Here is a 23,286-nt window from a genome sequence, read left to right on the forward strand (position 1 = left end):
TTCTTATATAATATCTAATCTTTAAACAGGTGGTACGTCAACACACTTATAATAGATAAATTCTTCCGGTAGGTTCCTTTACAATGTACGGTATGTATTTCTAAATGCTTATGTATGTTAGACATATCTAGTGTTCAATAAGCATCTAAAAATCGATAAACGTTTCATTTTCTAAAGATATTTCTTAACATAAGCTAAACATTGCACTTCTTGCATTGAGTTTATAAAGAGAGGCGATATAGAGCGATTTCTGTACCCCCCCCCCCCCCCCAAAAAAAAAGTAACATAAAATAGCAAAGGACACATTTTTATTCTTGTTCATAAAATGAATAGAATGCTGTAACAAAACAATTTAATAAATCAGAGATAAACGTACATGTATATGTTTTATCCAACGATAAACGCCCATCATTATTTTAAAATAATTCTTTTTACAGTGCAGGTCAGTTGCCATATATTGTCTTACACGTATAAAAGCAAACGACATATGAAATCTATGATAAATGGGTATAGGTTCTTGATTTCGACACTACAGACATGTTAAGTCACCTACAAACCTGGAACCATGTTACACAACGCGGTGCAATTAAGGTCATTGACATAGTTATCTGTCCATGGGAAAAGTATATCCCCCGTCAGGTGGCGTTGTTCAGTAATTTAAGGTCACAGTACGATTGCGTTTCCCCTTTTTAGACGGTGGCTATAAATAGCAAACGCTAGCTTTTTTGTGAGAAAAAACAATCGGTTCAACTCATGCAATATTCCATATACATTTATGGTACATTGTGGACGGTAGTGTAAGATAAAATACTTTTGTTCACTAAACAGTTTCTGACGAATTTTTTCACAATAAACTGAATAACGCAATTTGATGAGCTAAGTACAATCTCATTCTGTGACTTAAATTCATATGCGCCCGTCGACGTCTCTGCCATTAGAGAACCTTTTCTTTGGTTTTGGGGGGATTTTTTCACTAACATATAACATTATTACACATGTACGTAAATATCGCCCTTTTTGTTCTCAAATAATTTTTATCTCGCGAGTACAACTCTATTATGAGCTTTCTTCGACATTTGTTTCCATAATAGGCAGGCCTAATATATGTAAATGCACCAGTTTGTTGCGACTCGCAATCGTACGGCGGCGTGGAAGGGCCAGATGAGAAAAAAAATTAATCTTATTCGTTCGGAAGAATTAGCTATTTGTTCGGACGAATAAGTTATTTGTTCGGACGAATTAGGATTTGTTCGGACGAATTAGGATTCGTTCGGACAAATAAATTATTTGTTCGGACGAATTAAGATTTATTCGGACAAATTAGCTATTTGTTCGGACAAATAAGTTATTTGTTCGGACGTACTAGGATTTGTTCGGACGAACTAGGATTTGTTCGGACAAATAAGTTATTTGTTCGGACGAATTAGCTATTTGTTCGGACAAATAACTTATTTGTTCGGACGAATTAGGATTTGTTCGGACGAATTAGCTATTTGTTCGGACAAATAACTTATTTGTTCGGACGAATTAGGATTTGTTCGGACGAATTAGGATTTGTTCGGACGAATAAGTTATTAATAGTGGTACATGTATGAGAGAGAGAGAGAGAGAGAGAGAGAGAGAGAGAGAGAGAGAGAGAGAGAGAGAGAGAGAGAGAGAGAGAGAGAGAGATGTCATAATCATGGATACATAAATGTGAAAAGTCTAATCAGTTTACATGATCATGCGCGGATCCAGAAAAATTTACCGGGGTGGTGGGGGGGGGGGGTCTGATAGATAGTTTTGTTTTCGGGGTGAGGGTGCAAGGCCCCCCGACCACCCCGGCTCTAGATCCGCGGATAGATGTATGCCAACTCTAGGCAGCGCAGGTTTTTTATTAACTAACTATAAGTTTTATTTCGCGCAATGCCAGAAGAAATGATTCCAATAGTCATAATTATATGATTCTGCAGGTGGATTTCGATTGTCGATGTGTATATTGAAAATGTAGTCATTCTCCTGTTTACTTGAGACACTGGACATACGAAATTATCTTTCGCCTTAACTTTATACATATACATGTATACGATCAAAGTTAACTGATATACTTCGTGGAATTGTAATAATCGCACAATTACTTAAGTGACTTATAAAACAAACTAGTTTTAAAAATTAACTTATACTTTATAATATAAAGACTACATGTATATTTAGACTACATGTATCTGCTCTGGTAATGATGTAGATGAAAGGGGGGGGGGGTTACCAAAGAAAAAACCTGCGCTGCCTACAGTTGGCATACATCTATACGCGGATCTAGAGCCGGGGTGGTCGGGGGGCCTTGCACCCCCACCCCGCAAACAAAACTATCTATCAGACCCCCCCCCCCGACAACCACCACCACCCCGGTAAATTTTTCTGGATCCGTGCATGATCATGTAAACTGATTAGACTTTTCACATTTATGTATCCATGATTAGAACATCTCTCTCTCTCTCTCTCTCTCTCTCTCTCTCTCTCTCTCTCTCTCTCTCTCTCTCTCTCTCTCTCTCTCTCTCTCTCTCATACATGTACCACTATTAATAACTTATTCGTCCGAACAAATCCTAATTCGTCCGAACAAATCCTAATTCGTCCGAACAAATAAGTTTTTTGTCCGAACAAATAAGTTATTTGTCCGAACAAATATCTAATTCGTCCGAACAAATCATAATTTGTCCGAACAAATCCTAAATCGTCCGAACAAATAACTTATTTGTCCGAACAAATCATAATTCGTCCGAACAAATATCTAATTCGTGCGAACAAATCGTAATTCGTCCGAACAAAAAACTTATTCGTCCGAACAAATCGTAATTCGTCCGAACAAATCGTAATTCGTCCGAACAAATAAATTATTTGTCCGAACAAATATGTAACTTATTTGTCCGAACAAATAACTTATTTGTCCGAACAAATATGTAATTCGTCCGTACAAATAACTTATTTGTCCAAACAAATATGTAATTCGTCCGAACAAATCCTAATTCGTCCGAATAAATAACTTATTCGTCCGAACAAATCCTAATTCGTCCGAACAAATAAATTATTTTTCCGAACAAATAAATTATTTGTCCGAACAAATATGTAATTCGTCCGAACAAATCCTAATTCGTCCGAACAAATAACTTATTCGTCCGAACAAATAACTAATTCGTCCGAACAAATCGTAATTCGTCCGAACAAATATATTATTCGTCCGAACAAATCGTAATTCGTCCGAGCAAATAACTTATTTGTCCGAACAAATAAGAATTTTTTATTTTTTCATCTGGCCCTTCCACGCCGCCTTACAATCGAAATACACACCGGTTAAAAAGTTTCATCACTCAACGAAATGCTACATCAGCCGTAGCGTATACATCCATGCTATATTTACGATAAATAATGAAATATGAAGGCAAAAGATGTGCTTCATAGTCATTAGATGACTGTAGTTTTCTGCTGAGCGACAGGACTATAGCTTTTCGGAAATATTGCTGGGATTTGCTAACCCTAGATGTATTGTATATAGTACATGCAAAGAATAAAATGAAATTTATATACACAGCTGTACGGTCAGAAAAACATGCGTTCAACTTGGATTTTGTTTGTTTGGTGTTTTTGAAAACTAATTTCTAATAATTAATCAACATTTGTTGTAAGTTTACTAGAAGAGTTTAATTTTGCAAGTAAATTATGCGTGTTAAAGTGTACTGAGAAGCGATTAAATATACATGTGACTTTCCCAAATACATTATATGATTTGAATAAATCTATAGCTAAATACCATAGGACAAATGCACTTTAAAACGTTGATTAATGAAACTGCCGCGACTGAATATTGTATGATATTTTTTTTTTCAAATTTTTATTCACTTTCGTTGTGAGCAAATGGAAATAATCCACTAAAGTCGAAGATAAAATATTGATTGACTCTTCTGTTTCACGATGACGTGCATTCTAAAAGCATGTTCTTGTAAACCATTCCGTTTTCTTTACACCTAAATGTATTAACTGACTATGAGGACAAAAGCAAGTGTGATGGTCCACGAGACTGCAACTTTTTCCCCGTGAAGAAATTGAGGGAAAATGCTGTCGAGAGGGACAATAAACATACTACATGTATGCCAAAATAATTAGTATTATGTTCTTATTCACCAGTTCAAACGAACATAAATTATTTATAAATTAAAAACTCAAACACATATGTAGGAACTGCTTCGCCTGCGTCTGTGCAACAGACTTAATTTTAATTCAAATTTTTTACAACAAGTATATTCATTTAATCTTCTGGTTCATAATCAACATTCTACAATATAAAAAATAAATCATTAGATACATGTACACAGTAAACGTAAAGGGAGGGGGCTGTTGCACGTAAAGCAGCGAAACCTCGAATGACTTTAATTCCCTAATACCTGGACACAGGTAAACTACCTGTTCCGCACGAGTACACTTAACCCCGTATACTCGTCAATAAACCAATCGAAATCGTTATACTATAAATAACACCAGAAACAATAACAACACGTGTTTTCCTTACCATTTATAAATATATAAAACCTGATCAGTATTTTATCCATTTATTATATCCAATTTACACTTTTCAAAAATTGTTCCCCTTTACAGGGTCAACCAAAGGTCAAAAGGAAAAAAAAAACCAAAATTCCCCTTCTTTTAATATACAATCAAATATTTGGGCGTACTGTGATAAAATCTCAATTTGATTTATTCATTCAATATGTGGTGACAACTCACATATTTAATGAGTCATTCTGGGGCAATCAAAATACATACATGTAGTACATGTATTTATTTACCGAAAACGGAGTTTTAATGTCAACTGATATAGATACAAACATATAGATACAAACTTCTATACTACAAAGGCTACTGTGATAAATCTATGGGTTTTCCCCAAAAGATGACGATAAAGAGACACAACATTTGTAAAGTGTGGATTGTGATCACAACAACTATTTCCACAGAATTATCCATATAGGAAACTCACGACCAGTTGTGCGAGAATCGTTAGGTATTAGTACATGTATGAGATACTGGCTTTGGATTTTCAACAACAATAATTATCATACATGTAATATGCCACTTTCAAACGGCGCCGCCGTCTAACAGTACTTTCAGTACTTTGATTTTATGAAGAAAAAAAAACAAGAATGATATTATTTCTGATTGATAAGACTACAAAAAATCATTGGTTCAAATAAAAAATATAAAATGGATCTTGCAAGTGTTGATGCACAGAAGATGCAATTAAACAGCTAGTAATCGTGAAAGCTTGTCTTCGTTTAAACCAGGTAGGGAATATGTACGTTTCCCTTTTATTCCCAACCTTCCTACCACTTTAAAATTAATACACATAATCTGACTGTAAAGAATATCATCTACATCTTACATCATCGTTTAATCATGTTACTTAGTATTAGTATCAAAGCATAGTTCTATACATTAAAAGTGATTAAGGTACTTAGAGAGGTGTCGGTTCGACTGAAATCAATTCACAGTATAACTGATGATAAAGTGCTCGGGAAAAAATGAATAAAGAAATGAATAAAGAACTTGGATTCCTGTTGTTTCCACTCCTTAACCACTTATCTGTAACAAAAGTTAAGACTAAGTCATCAACGAACAACGTTAACCTGACCAACTGACAGGAAAAAAGGAAGTGGATTTAGTTTAACCTGAAGTATTTGACTTTTTTTCCAGTTCTCCAAATCATATTTCTCATCAATATTTTGGAAACTGGTCTATGTAAGTGTGATCTTATTGTGTTTTATTTCGTATACAATATATCTTTTCAATGTGTCTTTTTAACGTGGCCTATGACAACCAATTTCATATACTAGTACAAGTTTTCATCATTACAATCATGATGATGATACAAGCATGATTTCAAACATCTTTATAATCTTTTTTTTGTGCTTGATCTTTGTCATCGGTAGGCTTAGAATGTTACAGATGTTACTACGCCTCAGATCCTTCTCTGTGTCGACATCATGTGACTTGTAAAGATGGAGAGGTAAGTTAATTGAATATCAGACGTAGAGGTTATATGCATTTTATTAATTGTAAACCAATCTTTGATTGTAATCCTAATGTAAAGAAAGCTACCATACTGCAATCCGCTTTCGCAGTTGTTTAATGTAATTACATAAGTATCTAACTGTGGAATGTTATGATTTTATGTCTCTGGCTCTAAGCAATTAACTTGGTGATTGACGAGGAATTTTTTTTATTCACAGTCTTGTGGCCAACTGAAATTTGATGACTATTTGGGGTCACACTACGACCTTGATTGCATAGAAACATCTGTGAGTACTTTTAAATATATATAATATCATAATCTTTCATAAAACGACAAATAAATCATTAGATAAATGCTATAAAAAAACACCACTTTATAGGCATAGCGAACTCTATCACCTATTTTTGCATCGAGAAAAAAGTAATAATCACCCCTTTCATTCTAAGAATTGTATATTTTTACAATTTGAGATAAAAAAATTCTGATAATTCATAAAACAACTGTATTATTTCAGAAGTATCTTATAACATTTATTCAGCATATATGGGAATTTCATCTCTGTAGATGAACTCTGCATAGTCTTCTTGAAGGCTGTTTTTCATTCATTCAGAAATGTCACGTTAACCAACAAACCGATCAGCCCGTTTTTATCATTGGGAAGAAACGGAGAGAGATAACAGACACTCAATGCTGTGACACTGACAAATGTTATGTGGATTCCATCGGCCCAGGTAACCATCAATCTGTAAATAAACTTAACACTTTTTTCGTTGCATGTACATGTATTTCAATCCACATTTGTACGTCATATCCTCATCTTAATTTGATCCCCCTTTTTTAAAGTATGCTGATTTTGATGCTGTTCTAATATTCTAGTGCAAAGTTCGACAACAATTATGACTTCAACATACTCAAGTCCATCAGTTTCTGAGATTGCAACAACTGCATCGCCCGACTCATGTGTTGATCATCCAAACTGCGATATTCTCATGGAAGAGTTCGATGCTTGCAATGACACTGAAGTCGCCATGACAGTTTGCCGGAAGTCGTGTCATATGTGTGACGTCACAACCACGGCTCCTCTATGCATTGATATTCACCAAGACTGTCAGCTATTGTCAGATCACTTGAACGTTTGTAGGGACGAAGCGTTTGCAAGGACGAGGTGTCCCAAGACTTGTGGTGTATGCGGTAACATGATTTTTACAGACAGACATTTTATTTTGTATTTCTTTCAACCGTCAAATACCCGTCATCTTGAAGCATCTTTTTGATCACTGAACTATCATACGTTACCTCTACTTAACATCATCCATGTGGTTTATTTTTGATAATATGACGCGTCACTGTTAAAATAACGTTAGAATATAATATATAGATCTAAAAGTCTATGCAAAGTATATTTTGGTGTTATGGAACACCTCCATGTTGTGCGGAATAAAAACAGGCGTAATATAATAAAAAAACATATAGTTTCTTTCCAAAAATTGCCACCTAACAACGTAGAGCAGTGGGTTAGAGGGTTCAATGCAATCTGTTAGTCATGAGATCGAATCCAGCATGGGATTTTTCAATTTTTACCTTTCTAAAAATTTTAAAACGTATTTTTGGGATTTTTTTGGTTACTAGTAAACATTATAAAATTTGAAATTTTCTAAGCCGGTGAAAGTATTTAGCTATAAAGAACTTTAATCTACATTAAAAGTTGACGGATGTCCAATACCACATTAAAGAGAATCAATCATGTTTTTATTTGATGGATTTTTGTCTCTGACAGTTAGTTAAGAACAACCATCTTCGTATAAAATCATTTACCATCAAAACATTCTAGATCAAAGATTATATATTTCGAGTAAGCATGATTTTTTAAAAAAATTTTTAACCTGCATTCACGGAAGATACAGTATGTTTTCGAATATAATGTGGTTTCATCAATATTCGTTGAATACCAATTTTCGTGGAATTTGTTATTAAGTTGATCTACGAAATTAAGTGTTCATTGAAGTGCAATTTCTATTACCATTATTATTACGGCTGGTAAATACTGTGGTTTCATCAATATTCGCTGAATACCAATTTTCTTGGATTTCGTTGTTAAGTTTATCCATGAAATGAAATGTAGAATGAAGTGCAGGTTCTATTAACATCTTGTATTGATAGGGTCATTGGCCACGAATTTACGTATCCTTGAAACTGTGATTTTAACTTTATCCACGAAAATTGATACCCTTGAATATTAATGAAACCACAGTATACTATGAACAATGAAAAGCCTGGCGGTTATAAAATCGACCCCTTTTATGCAGCTTCAAATACGGCTTATCCTTTACCAGATATCAGAATGAATCATAAGGAAGACTCATAAACAAAATGAATTAAATATCTGTAATAAACTTTTCTTTTTAGGCACAACACATACACAGTCCATCAGCAACATAGATCTTACTTCTACACAGCCTATAGAGTTAACATCTAGTATTTTCAACCAAACAGAAACGAATGAACAAACATCGACAGGTACTCTCTCTCTCTCTCTCTCTCTCTCTCTCTCTCTCTCTCTCTCTCTCTCTCTCTCTCTCTCTCTCTCTCTCTCCCACTATTTTACGATTGATTTATCTAAAGAATATGAATAAAGTTGCTTTTTCGAAACATTTCTCTGTAATTCTCGACATACTTTTAACTGTATCTTAATTTAAACATTTTCAAGCATTCTCTTAAAAATGCGTTCATACAAACAAAATTAATAACTTTTTTGACTAAATATATCATTACTAACCAAGCAATTACAAATATAAAAACCATCATACCAGTGATGCCATCAGTTACAAATTCAATCACCTTTCCAATGACGTCATCTGCATCAATCAAAACGACTACTGATACAGTGACGTCATCAGCTTCAATAATATCTACCACTGCAACCATCCCTGCAACAACCACAGTCACAAGCATAGGTACATTTTTTAACTTTTATAATTCACTGTGTTGGTTTCTTTTGCAATATGTTGCAAATTTTAAATGTTTTAATTTTCATCCAGCATTTGCATTTAATATTCACTTGCCAAATAGGGAATTGAGTTATTTTGTTTTTCGAAAAATGCCCTGAAAAGAATTATTTTTATTTCTTGTATTACACAATAACAATATCAAATCTATTGTTTGTACATTGTGTTGGGATTTAATTCTTCCACCAGTATGTCGATATTGATCCCTCAGTCTCATTTGGAAAAGAAATAAGGTGGTCTCCCAAAAATATTATTCAATACTTCATTTGCATGCAGTCCGATGAACATATGGCAATCGGGTCATTTCTTGGGTTTATTATTCGATGCCTCGTATGTCGGGCATTTGACAACTTTTTTTCAAATTTTACTAAATCAATGTGGGAGATTATTTTTTGGTTAAAGAGGCATGGTCAGGCATTTTTAATAGGCAACCAAAATTTGAGTGCCATTTGATGAGTTATAAACGAGTTACAGAGCCTGCAATTTTTCCCTTTGTAAACAAAGCGTTTGTTTACATTTTGAATGTTGAAGTGAAAATTCAAGTTTTAGGCCTAAAATGAATGTACTAATCGTTAGGAACTGTTTATTTATGCTTAAAATGAATAATAAGATAGACAAACCAGCTTGAAAAAGATTTTTTACCTGTATATTCGACCTATGTAAACAAAAACAGGGCACGAGCCTTGTTTACATGACGAAGAATTGTGAGCCCTGTATATTGCTTAAAACTCAACGACTGGCACCAAAACTTCATTTGATCGTTAGAATTGCATTCCTAAAGCATTGCAAATAATAAAAACAGAAAAATAAAATTTGACCAAAATCGTGACCATGCCCCTTTAAGTATTTTATCCAGCATTTGTGTTGTTTTAAAAGCTGCTCTATATTGTTGTAGAAATGAAAAGTAGTCAACCAAATTTTAAACTATCTGTTATTTACCAAGTATTAATGAATAAATTAGTGAGTATGTATATCCCTTGTAATTCAACATCTGCCATTGAAAATTTGGCCACCAATACGACATTATAGGTAAATAATGTTGAACAATAAAATTAAAAAACAAATGGAAACGTTGGGCTCTTTTCTGGATCCTGCCCTCATAGGAAATTGGGTGGTCATCAACGTAAATTCACGAAGATTAAGATAATAAAAATGTTTTAGCAATTATTTTATTAAAAAAATATAATTTAATGTTAAACATTTATTCATCATTATGTTACAAATGCACTAATCCATCAAGCCCTCTTAATAACTATTTTTCTGTCGATTTCGTAGCTACTCCTTGCACCGACACCCTTTCTGTTGAATCTTGTCGTGATGCGCTGAATAAAGATCCAGCGAGTTGTTCCGATGTATTTATACGCAAGATGTGTGCTTTCTCCTGTCAATTATGTAGTAGGTGTTTTAGTGTCTTGTTTTCATAAAGAGTTTTCTGTGTTTTCTGTGTTTAGCTCACCTGATCTGAAGCTAAAGTGAGCTCCTCTGATCACCTTTTGTCCATCCACCTTTGTGTCTAGTACCTGTCTGTCTGTCTGTAAACAGTTTCAACTTCTTCCTAAGAATCACTTGGTCTATTTAATCAAACTTATCAAAACGTCTTAGTACTGTACACAGGGTTAATTTCGCCCATGTAATTTTCGCCATTCTGCACTTTCAAACACTTCCACCCCGTCTTGAATTCGCCCTGGCACATTAGATAGAATAATACTAGATACTGAAGTTTGCCCATTCTTAAATTCGCCCATTGACAACGATAGCAAAATGGATAAAATTAAAACGGGGATGAATATTTCCCTCCATACAGTATGTTTAGGCAAAGTGGAATCAAAGTTGTTTAAATAATGTGAAATAATTATTAATCAATACATGTATTTACATTTTCAACTGTCTTTGCCTGTGATAGCATTACGAATCAATTTTGAACCCTAAAACCCAATAACTTCATAATACATGCTCAAATCATTGGGGGGGGGGGGGAGTGCACGTAAGCAAAAATAGAGAAACCTTCTCAATAACCAATCGATGGAACTAGATAAAACTTGTGTTGAAGCATTTTCATATGTTGTAAATTTAAGTGTGCTCAAAACATGATTCAAGGGGAGAGGCTGGGGTATATTTTTTTTTTATAGAAAAAAGATGGAGAAATATATTTTTATAAATTCTTATCTTCTTTAGAACTGCAATGTCACGATATATGATAACTATTCGAGAATCCTATTAATGTGTTAATACTATATTTTTACAACTCTGACATACATTTAACGCAAGACTTTGTCTTACTCAGATTGAGAATCTTTGTTTCTGTATATTGTTAAACCGTAGGTTGATACAGTTTTTTTAAATATTTGTATACAATTGAAATTTCCGTTACGAGGCGTTGTCATTCAGTTTACTTTTTGTGAAAATTGAATTAAAGATATTACAATTTTTATTCCTAACAATTTTTGATCTAAAAAAAACCCCACATATAAACATTTCATTAAATAAATAAATGCGCAAAATTAAATTTAACAAGCCTTGCATGTAAATGTATTGCACATACATTTGTACATATATCAACACATAAAAGAAAAACAATATGAATCTCATGTTTTATTGATAATGCAGTCTTTTTTTTTTTTAGATTTCCTTCACTAAATACAACATATGATATATCATTCTTTTCTATTTTATCAGGTACCCAGGCGCAAGAATCCACATCCTACTCCACATCCTACTCCACATCCTACTCCACGCCAATAAGAACGTCACACACTAATCCTACAAAACCCTCCACTACAACGACACAAACAACAACAACACCGACAACAACAACGACAACAACACCAACTACCGCCCTGAGTGAGTATTAAAGGAATGATTTCACTAGGCGAACAATTTATACAAATATAAACTTCGTTTGGCAATACGCTTTATTAAGCACAAATTAAAATAGGTCATCAAATAGCGTAAACTCACATTTTAAGTGAGCATAAATAATTTTTATTGCTCAATTTTTGAATTAATTTCTTATTGTTTTAGAATATGTAGTATATATGGCTCTAATTCTTAAATTATATAAAACAGAGTTCTCACTTGTTGTATCATTATCTGCCTCAATATTGTTAACCATATTAATAAATCAATTGTTATAATATTCATGAATATATGGAACGTCATTTTTATTCTGTGTCTTTGGCACGGGAGAGTTGGAAAAATGAGAGAAAAACCTTCTTATAATTTCAATGCGGTTTGGATAATTTCGAGAAAAAAAAACTTTTTGCAATTTCAATACGGCTTTTATTAGCATGTGTTAAGAGAGGAAATGACATATGTTTATTGAAGTAAAGGGAACCATGATCAGGCTTTTGAGCTTTTTACTATATTTTCTCACAGAAAAATAAAAAAAAAGGTATTAACAATAATATACAAATTAAACTTTGCAGTCTTTTTAGATATCTTCTCAAGTTTGACTGATGTTATCAAGGTACATGTATTGGCGATCTAGCTAAGGTCGATGGTCATAATTGACAAAAGTAAGACATATTTTCCAGGTCCCACAACTCCTCCTAAAACTCAACCTCCAAACAATCAGATGGGAGTGGTTGTTGTTGGAAAATGAATCAGTCTTCATCAACTTGAGCATTTATAATTATTAACTAAGTTTGTTCATTAAATCATTCTAAAAAGTTGTTTATTTTCATCCTACGAGCCTTAATTAACGGTCATTTATCACTAACCAAACTTTCGCAACAACAAACATGGTAGAGGTTATTTTTTAAAGGCGGGGAGGTTCCCAAAATACACATACTGCTTGCTAATTATATAAACGGTAGACAACAATTGTTTTACCTGGGCATGACTTTTATTTATTTCGTAAGATGAAGCCCATAACTTTAATGATCATTAAAAAGAGCAACTTACAGGATAAAATGACACACCAGTTAAAATATATTTATTGCAATTAAGTAAAATGATTGGAATTTTCTTAACTATTATTTTACAATGTAACAGTAGTTGATGTCGTATTATTTCTTTTTCTTCATAATATTTTTTATTTTTAAAAATGCATAAAAATGTTAACACCAACAGCTGGCTTTAGCCAGGTTTAAGTGTCAATCGATATCGAAGATGTATGAATGAGTGATTAAATGATTTTAATGGAATTATTTAAAACTAAGTAAATCATTTTTTAGATTCATTTAGAGGTAAAATTCTAAATTTTAAAGTAGATATATCATATACAAATAATTTTATCTATAGCAAATTGGTGTTAAAATCAAGGGCAGATAATAAGTTCACTCAGTGAGTTGCAGTTCACTATCAACTTTAAATATCGTTAGATTACTAAACGAACGAGCAATTTGAGGTTTAAGTACTTCACCAAAAATACGCCAATTGTTTAGGGGGAAAACTGTTAAAATAAGCTAAAGTAAGCACCAGCTGTAAACAACAATGACATAATATTATATATCCTTCTTCAAGGCCTCCTTTTAAGCATACTTTGTTAACGACAACTTAATTTTGCAAATCTCAGCTCAAAAAATGTTTGTGAAAAAAAAATTGTTTGTGATTTGGGTCTTTGCACACGTACATGTATAAAAAAGACACTAAAGGACTCACAAAAATTTTCAAATATTTCATTTCAGTATTCATTGACTTTTGTGATATCAATAAAGCAAAAAAAACCAAAAAAAAAAAAACCACAGTATCAAATTTATCTTCCTGCAAGGAATAACAGATAAACATCTAAAACATTGAATAAAACGCTAATTCATTTTGATTGTTTTCTTATTCAAATATTGCGATATCATACATAAGGTTGTAGAGGAATCTTTCTTGGTCATTTCAAATCGAAAATTGAGTTTATGTTTAGCAATGATCTCTCTTTCTTGTTCAACGCCAACTGGCAGAACTGACAATATCATATTAAGCATACCAATTCGAGGATGGCTTTCACTTAAAATTAGACTGTATTACTCGTGTTAATACGTTAATCCTTATCATTAAAACAATTTGATGAAATATTAATTTTGTTTAAAATCCTAAATGATAAAATGGCGAAGGTGTATTAATTTCTGCTGAAAGCTAAAATTTGTTTTGTTTTGAACATATTTTATTGATAACTCAAAAGGATAAAAATGAATTTCCTACAACTTACTAATTTTCTTCTTCTTGATGCTTAATGCTAAAATATAACTATGTGTTGAAAATTTAACTTTTATACCGTACCACTATGAAGGATTGCATGACATATCAAAACAATTTAAAAATCAAAGTACTGAAGGTACTGAAATGTGCTAACCTTGTATGTAAACAAAAATATTTTCTAATAGTAAATCTGAAGAAATATTTGATTTGCAATGTTGATAGCAATGAAATCGTAGGGGAAAGGATGAAACGATACAATAATAATTAATAAGTATCACAATTTGTTTATATTAATACTAATGAACAAGAGTGTTTTCTTATAATAAGTGCATAATGTGTCCACATGTTGCTTTATCTTGAACATTAAACAAAATGTATATGAAATGTGTCTTTTCGTTTGAAACAAACAATTTAATGTAGTATTTTTATATGTACAAGTGTATTAGAACCATTAAAAAAATATTCTAGGACATTTTCGTTAAGTTCGAGTAATTTTGTTTGCATTTTCTAAATATCAGATTACATCAAGGAAAGTTGTAGATATTGTGCATCCAAAGTTTGTATGTTACTTTTAAAAGTTCTAAGAATTTTGTATTGTTGAAAATGTTATGACAGGATGTAATGAGACAGAAAACAATTTTATTATAATTGCTTATTATATTACTGTTAATTAAAATTGGTTGGTATACCTGTGTTGTTTGCTTTTGTCTACATAGATAATCTAAACAAAGGGACAAGTTACAGTGTATCTTTTAGCATGTCTACAGCATGTCGGTCTTCAGATAAAAATGTGGTCGACAACAATGGATGAGGATTTAATTAAAGCACATTGTATTCATCTGCTTTCATTCCTATTCAATTAAATTGTTTTATATTGTGCAAATTTTATTAAATTGTTTACATATTGGTATGTAAAAATGTGTTATTAACATAAACATGTACAAAAGTTATATTTTTTTGTGCATATAGATACAGGCGGCGCATATGTGAAATCTACAAGGTCACTAAGATATGACTGTCGAGCATAGCTTGAACTCTGAAATTTTTTTAATTTACACTAATTCTTACTGCATGCAGATCATGTGTTTTTCTAACTTAAAACTTCAATAAAAAAAGAAAGTAAGACAATGTAGTCAGATACACAGTATTTAAATAATATGCATAGAAAATTAACAGGCAAAGATTGTATTATGGTTTCTTTGTCAACAAGATGTAATAATATAGTACAAATGTATGAAATGTATTATAACCGGTTTGTTGTTTTTGAAAATGTGATAACTGCTGCATATATATACCAAAAATATGTAACAAACTTAAACGATATGAATACTGAAATGGAACAAAAAAGGTCTAATCTAAATCCAACACAAGTGATATTTTATGTACACTTTAATTGTGAATCTTTGACGTACTCAGTGTTTCGCTAGAAATATTTTGATGTATGGGGGCAAGTTTGGCAGAGTTGGTGCGCGATGCAACGGAACAGCGCCTAGCCAGCACAAATTCACCGCACTTAAAATTATAGCCATTTGATGAAATGTACTACATGTTACATGTATGTACTTTAATTTATGCATTCTCGTGAATAACAAGTATTATTTTCCTTTATTTATAAATCATAAATATATCTATATAAATCATAATTTCTTTGGGAGGTTTTGCTAGCAAAACTATTATAGCATTTTGGTCAAAATCAAATTTTTCAAGAAGCTGACTTTTACAAGAAACATAGATTCACAAGGGAATTCGACACCGTCTTCTTTTTCCTATACAATACATAGTCTGTCAAAAAGAAGGTTTTTTGGCTTTTTGAACAAGAGACAGGCAAAACAAGTCCATGTAATTACAGCAAACTTCATTCAACTTATTCTGGACAATTGACGTTTTTGTAATTTGGGGGGCTGTAGGAAAGTTTTTGTGATATCTTGACAAACAATTTAATTATTTTTGTGGGATGAAGTACAAAACCTTTGCTGTTAGCCCCTTTCCCCTTATTTACATAAAAAATGCACGCACATATGATTTTAATCATTATCAAAGGTATAGTGTACGATGTCTCTAGTCTTGTCTCTTGATACATCGCTCCTTTGTATTACTTGCAATTAGCTGATTTGTTTTCTTGATAAAATACATTTTCCACATATTGCATAGCCAATAAGCGCTTTGCATACTGAGTACGCTTAAAGCTTAAAAATAAGAAAATAATCCTGCGGAGAGAAACAGTCAGCTGCAATTCGAAATGAAATAATATGAGATCCGTTATGTGATAAGATATATTGTAAACGCAAATTCATTTTTAAACATATATGTTTTTTGTACATATCTATTTAATTTATGGTGTTATTAATTTTAATTGCATATTTACACAGCATATTCGACAACAAATGAATTTCTTTAAATAAGTCTTTAATGCACAGGGTCATGATATAGTTGTTCTTTTAATTATTTTTCAAAAATAACAATTTAATCATATAAAAAAGACAAAATATCATGATAACATAAAAACATGATACTGTGGTATCATTTGATTACGTGGTGGTTCAATTTTTGTTGAAATCGTGGGTATCTCTTATCCACAAATTATTACCTTCACGAATTAATAAATTAGGGATATAAAGTCATATTTCCTTTAGTAGGTATTAAAAAATACGCGAAATTACATCCCCACGAACCTTTAAAATTTCAGCAACCCACAAAAATTGGCTCCCACGAATTTTAATGATTCCACAGTATCGTATTCTAAGGCTTCCTAATTTCCATTGTAGTCTCCTTTAAAGATGAACCCCATCCATAATAGTCCTTGATAAGACTATATTCACTGTTCAAATCAACATCTGCACAATTGTTAAACCATCAACCGCTCTTCAAGGCCAAAGCACAGTTTCCGTTAATTTTATTGTCATTATCCCTATCTGGTGTTGAAAATGCTATTAAAACACTGTCCGCTAAGAAAGCTCAGAGTTTTAACTTTAGGTAAAATATCACATCATCAAAAAATGACTGACCTCTGATCGAAACGACATTTCCTTTTATTAAAAGGATTTTATCGACGCTAGTATGTAACTTACTTCGTAGCCGAGTGGATAAAGTGTCGATCTTATAAGATAAAAAAAAGTGTCGAGCTTATGATCCGTATATCCCGAGTTCTAACCCCACTTGGGCTTTTGTTGAATTTACTTAATTGATTTTTTTAATCCAAAATTCAAAATTTTGGCTTATTTGACATATGTACAGTTTATTCATCATTTTATCATTTATAAACAAATAATTTACTGTAAATTTGAGTGACATTTTCAAGTGTTTTATTCTACCTAAATGTCAAAGAAGAAGAGGTCAAACATTGTGTATTCTTAGTATTCTCCAATTAAATCATAAATACATTTACGTTACATAGCTCATAGATAAATAAAGAAAGCGAAAGACGGAAACTGAATCTTTAAGCAAAACAAAAACAAAAAAAAAACCCAGATAACTACTGGTGTTATACACAACCCTGCGAATGTGTTTGGAAAGTTTTCTTTATCGTTGCTAAGTACGTAATAAATCCCGAGGTGCTTGAATGAAAGTTCACGAGACTTCACCGAGATTTGTTCAGTTCCTGTGAAATTTCGAGCGGAAATATCAGTGTTCAGATAATATTCTCAAAATACGTAAGTACTGGTCGTTTTTATATCATATCCTACTTGGATTTATGTTAAAACATGAAAACCTTTTAAGATAACTGTCTTTTTTCACCATCTAGCGGTTATTTACATTAAACGATAATATTTAGAACAGAGTTATCATTCGTGTTCAACCACGTGTAGAGTGGTTGAAAATTTAAACATTGGGTTGCTTAATAGAATCATAACTATGTTTGATGCTTGTGGTGTGCAATACCATGTTTTTTCAACAAAAAAAAAGGGTGTCTGTTTTGCATAAAACTTAGTATATCGAACAATTTTCAAGGAACATTCTGCATAAAATAGTATAGTCTTTTTCGCTATTAATGCTAATACTAGGTCAGGCGCAGATCGAAAATTAATCCTCAGGGGGGATCTCTACAAGCATGTTAATTGTTGCAACAGTAGACAAAAAATATGTTTTGTATTGTCGCATTTATTTCTAGAACACATTTTATCCACCAATTAATAAAGTTTAAAATCAATAAACCTCTAAATTTTATATTTGACTACAAGTACCTAGATTCTATGAAATAGACTCAAAACACGAGGCATGATTTTTACTGCGAAACTGAAAGGGTCAAATGAAATCACGTGGTCTAAAATTTAAGTGACAATAACATTCGCAGGGGTAATACTGACGGGGTAGAGTTTGCTTCAAAATCATGCACTATAACCAAAACGTTGTAGCTAAAAATAGTTGTACAGGAGACAAACAACAATTTTCTTTGTATCCCTAACAAATTACAGGCTCAAACACTTCTTAATTATTTGTTTGCCTCTTCGATTGGTTCCAAATATAATTATATTCATGATAGAAAAACCAAGTTACAAAAAGAAAACAGGTGCGCGGATATCATCTGATGTAAAAGTTAACAGAGTGCCTTACAAATTGTTTTCCTTCACGTAACATATTTATTGCAATGGCTGTTTTATTCTACAGGTCAATTATAATGTCTTCTGATCTGCTTAGTTTCAATTTGTGTATAAAGTTCATTCGTAAAAATTGCACTTTTTCAAATTAAAGCCGACCCCCCCCCCCCCTCCCCCCCGCTAATTTTCTGATTCGTTTACCAAGAAAAACATCCTACCTGCAGATTTTGCTGTTGGTGTCCCAATACTTCTTAGCACATAGTTTTCAGTTGAATCCCCTATTTCAAAGTTGGGATATTCAATTAAATGGACGGCATTGTCAGAGGTTATGATCTCAATCTTAAGGTAAGTGTACCCAAGCATAGTCAGTGAGTGAATAAATTTATTTCCTGAAGAAAAAAAAAACCACACATACTAGTACGTTGCGGATTCGTTTCTTTAATGTAGAATGTAACAAATGAAACGTTGGGGATTTCAATATAGCATTGATTGATTTATTTTTGACGTCGTCGTCTCAATAACTGCCGTCAGGTAAGCAGACAAATTGAATAACGCGCGTTTGCGCGTTATGATAATTTGTCTGCTCACCTGACGGCAGTTATTGACACGACGACGTCAAAAATAAATCATTCAATGCTTATATTTACATTCCCTTTCTGAAGAAATCAATTGTTCACTTAAATAAAACGATATAAAGTGCAGATCACGGAGGGAGTAAATTGGTAACAGCAAGAACAGCTTATTTGTAAAACCGGTTTAAACTGGTTATCACAGAGACTGTTGAGATGGGATCGACGAGCATGAATAATAATCCATGAAAAATAACTATTGAAATGTTGCTTTTAACAATAAAGTCAACTTTTTTGTTGATTAATAATAAAACATGGTAATTTGACACCATTTATGAAATACATTTTTAACCGATAACATAGAAATCACTGTTTGAGAACCACTTATGTAAATTATTTGTAAATTCATACGCAGTGAATAGGTGTTGCATTTAGAAGAATTTAAACATCACGGAATTTATTGGGAAAAAAACAGTAGAATGTAAATATATGTGATTGGTTTGATGAAAACTTTTTCTTAACTACGTCTTTGCTGAAGCAAAAATTTTGGAGATCTCTTAATGTCATCATTGTTTTAAAAATAACTTTAAAGTAGCCAATGGACGGGTCGAGATGGTATCAGCCTCTCTGGCATTAAAAAGAAAGTAGCGTATCCATACTTTAAAAAAACTTCAATTTCTTAAACTAAAAATTCTTTTCTACAATAGAAAACTAAATATCATAACTGTGTGTCTGTGAAGGTACATAATTTGTGAATTTTGTCAATATTTCTGAATATCTAGTCAGTATAAATATAATTAATTTAGATTTAAAAATACCAAGTAAAAATTACCTAATTTTTTATTTTTTGCCAAATTTATTCCAGGATTTAAAAGTCCCACTTTGAAAATGTATTTTATTGAACGAATAATTTTATTTTACTTCCCGTTTCTTTGTTCTAATAAAAGGTGTTTTAATTAGTAGAACATGGTTTTTTTCTCTCTCAAATATGTTGTAACTTAAATGATATTTAAGGTAAAATTAATTTGAACAAGCATTTACCTAACCAAAATTCTCCTGCAGCTGAACCAAACCCTTCCTCGTACTCAAACCATGTTCTATCGGAACTTTTGCCACCGTCAAATCGCCTTTGAAATACCTATTGCAAAAACATTTAAAAAATCAAAAGATCATCAATTAAGGATTATGAGCGGTTAACAAATTACGTATCCGATCTACCTAAATATTTAAGCTTTGATATATACTTTAAAAATTGAACTGCTTCCTCTATCTTTATACATAGCTCGTGATATATATATAAAAAAAAATATAGTCCAAAAATGGCCCGTCTATCCAATAAACTTTATCTCTTCAATTTTTTTATTTTAAGAATAGACAGTAAACGCCATTTTTAATTTAAAATACATTTTAAAAGATATACAAGTTGAATCTTTAATCTTGATTTTGCACATAAATTTTCATTAATTTTACATATTATTGATGGCTATAGGGTGAATGAGTGTATATGTTTAAAGATAAAAATATGGCAAACTATGACAATAAATGTAAGATTCAACAAATACATATGGTTAACAAAATCAAGAAAAAAATCATAGATATTACACTTGCCAGAAAAAAATATTTATAATTAATTCGGTAAAGTTAGACTTTTGCATTATCTCTATATTGTTCTCTTCGTTTTTAATATCTTATGTTACTAGCTACGAAAGATAAGTTTTAATTAAGAATTAAGGTATCATTTTTGGATGTATATCGGGATATAAATACGGGTTGGTCACGCGATCAAATCCCATAAAGCCCGAAGGCTTTATTGAAGATTTGATCACGTACATGTACCAACCCGTATGTATATCCCGATATACATCAAAAAATGATACCTTGTTTCTTATATTAACATTTGTTGCAAATTATGACAATAACAATGCTCTATACTTTCTCTTTTGTGATGACCTAGAAAGCTGCTTCGATTAAGATGACGAAGCAAAAAATAGTGCAGCGATGTTGCAAGTATTTTATTATCGTGATTAATAAATATGACACTACGTTTGACAAGACAATACTTCTTTATTATTAAAAAGGAAAATGAAAAGAAAATTCACTTGTAAAGTTGGAAAACCCGATTGAAGCTTGGCGGAATAGTACCACCTCTGTTGAAGTCGCAGAGCGGTTTGAAATTTGAAAACAAAGCGATTGAAAGTTGAGTGTTAGAGTCTACTTACGTGTAGGCATTTTCAGGGGAAACTCTATCGCAGAAATAGATTCAAGAGCATAATTATTTCCCTCGACATTATAGAGGAAAGCGATTTTAACTTCGATGTTCTTTTTCCGGAACAAATCGGACAGAAAAGCACAAGAAGTTAAATTTGACCATGATCTGTGAATGGACAAAACGCGAAAGGTCTGTGATTTTGCGTTTGCAATTTTGACCGAGGCTTGTAATAAAGTCAGAAATGAATTTTAACTGAATTAACTCCTTTGACAAATTGCGTTTGTAATTTTCAAGAACGCCTCGTTACGATGTCGATCCATAAACATTCTGTTTACAGGCCTAACGTGTTATCTAACATGAATCATTTATCCCCGCAATTAATGTTATACTTCTAAGAAAATGAATGAATAAAACTTCGTGTAACAAAATACAGATACGTTAAATTTTAGGTCTAAATTATGTTTTCATTACGATATCTAATAGGTGTATTTCAGCACAAGTCAATTAGTTTGTGCACATAGAAAAAGTAGTGATTTAGATTATTCATGCGCTACTTTGATCTTTTGACCCATAATGATGTTATGCAGGAATAACAGTGGATTGCGCAAACAGTGTTATAAAATGGAAAATATTTGCAAGTGTAAATATTTTAAAATATTCTTAATATGTATCGACCAGTTTTGCTAATCTAATCATAAAAACAGTATTTACAGAATTATAGTCTTTTTTACGATTTCATTTTACGTTTCAATATTGACTTCCTTCAGTAAATATATTTCAGTTAAGTCGGGAGCAAAATGTTCTTTATTTAACGTGAAAACAAGTAGTTGTCCGTGCAGCGGTCGAAAGAAAGACCTCGGTACTATCTATTTGCAGGTGACTAACGACGCAAATGTTATTACTGCCGTTCGCAAGGCAAACGTACGTCTAATGCATGACAATTGCAAGACGGAAAAATGGTTCTTAGGGACATTGCACGTTGCGAGTTGCAACCTGTCTTTAAAGATTGTGACACCTACTGGTACAACTGGCTTGTAAAACGTCCGTTCGTCTTACGTTGCACTCGCAATAACTTAAATGTGATTTTTAACGCTACGGTTAGCCACCGGAGCCACAACTGGCAAAAGCTGTTCATGTAGCACATGCTCCATTGCTTAACACGTACGACTGGGGCTTTTTTAACATCCTATTACTTTCAGAAAAAATGTAGCCGAATGCAATGGATTAATACACTTCTGTATTAGAAACAGTCATTGTTTTAATAAAAAATTTAGCGTATGTATTTTAGTTGGTTACAAACCGTCCATGAATAAGTTGAACTGTTTTCACATCTGACTTCTTTAAGCTGACTGTTCAAGTAAATCGGACGAGCTCCAGATAAACCCTTTGTCACCCAGCATTCACAATCTAGACAGTCTAAAAAATTACATAAAGAATTCAATTATTCTTTTAATTTACTTAAAAATTGAATGCTATTTACCAATTTAGGAAAATAAACTAGTCGACAAAACTAACATGACTCTGAAATTATTTCTATTGTGGTCGTGGTATCAGCTGTAGTTGAATCTGTTGTAGCGTCAACTGTGGTTGAGTCTTCAGATGAAGTGGCATCACTGATGTATAGGCATCAATTGTGGTTAAGTCTGATGATGTAGCGGAGTCAGCTGTGCTTGTGTCTCCTGATGTTAGTGGCATCAATTCTGGTCGAGTCTATTGATGTAATGGTGTCAACTGTAGTGGTGTCTCCTTGTGTAATGGTGTCAACTGTGAGTATGTCCACTGATGTAGAGGTGTC

The 23,286-nt window shown here is 32.4% G+C and overlaps 1 protein-coding gene across 3 annotated transcripts; it reads left to right on the top strand.

Annotated features, from left to right (window-relative positions):
* The first annotated feature begins 28 nt into the window (after window positions 1–28).
* Window positions 29–12,719, top strand: LOC128162673 (integumentary mucin C.1-like). 3 transcript variants are annotated; one of them, XM_052825924.1, is made up of 11 exons: window positions 29–90; window positions 5,725–5,769; window positions 5,961–6,037; window positions 6,261–6,329; window positions 6,654–6,774; window positions 6,920–7,234; window positions 8,450–8,560; window positions 8,854–8,997; window positions 10,324–10,443; window positions 11,725–11,889; window positions 12,582–12,719. In XM_052825924.1, the coding sequence occupies exons 1-11, from the start codon at window positions 84–86 to the stop codon at window positions 12,647–12,649; spliced, it is 1,242 nt and encodes a 413-aa protein (XP_052681884.1). In that variant the 5' UTR covers window positions 29–83; the 3' UTR covers window positions 12,650–12,719. The 3 variants fall into 3 exon arrangements, with proteins under 3 accessions (XP_052681884.1, XP_052681885.1, XP_052681886.1); XM_052825925.1 differs by having other exon boundaries at window positions 8,866–8,997; XM_052825926.1 differs by lacking the exon at window positions 10,324–10,443.
* Window positions 12,720–23,286: the final 10,567 nt, after the last annotated feature.

The sequence above is a fragment of the Crassostrea angulata genome, chromosome 9 (assembly GCF_025612915.1).
Source record: "Crassostrea angulata isolate pt1a10 chromosome 9, ASM2561291v2, whole genome shotgun sequence".
Lineage (NCBI taxonomy): Eukaryota > Metazoa > Mollusca > Bivalvia > Ostreida > Ostreidae > Magallana > Magallana angulata.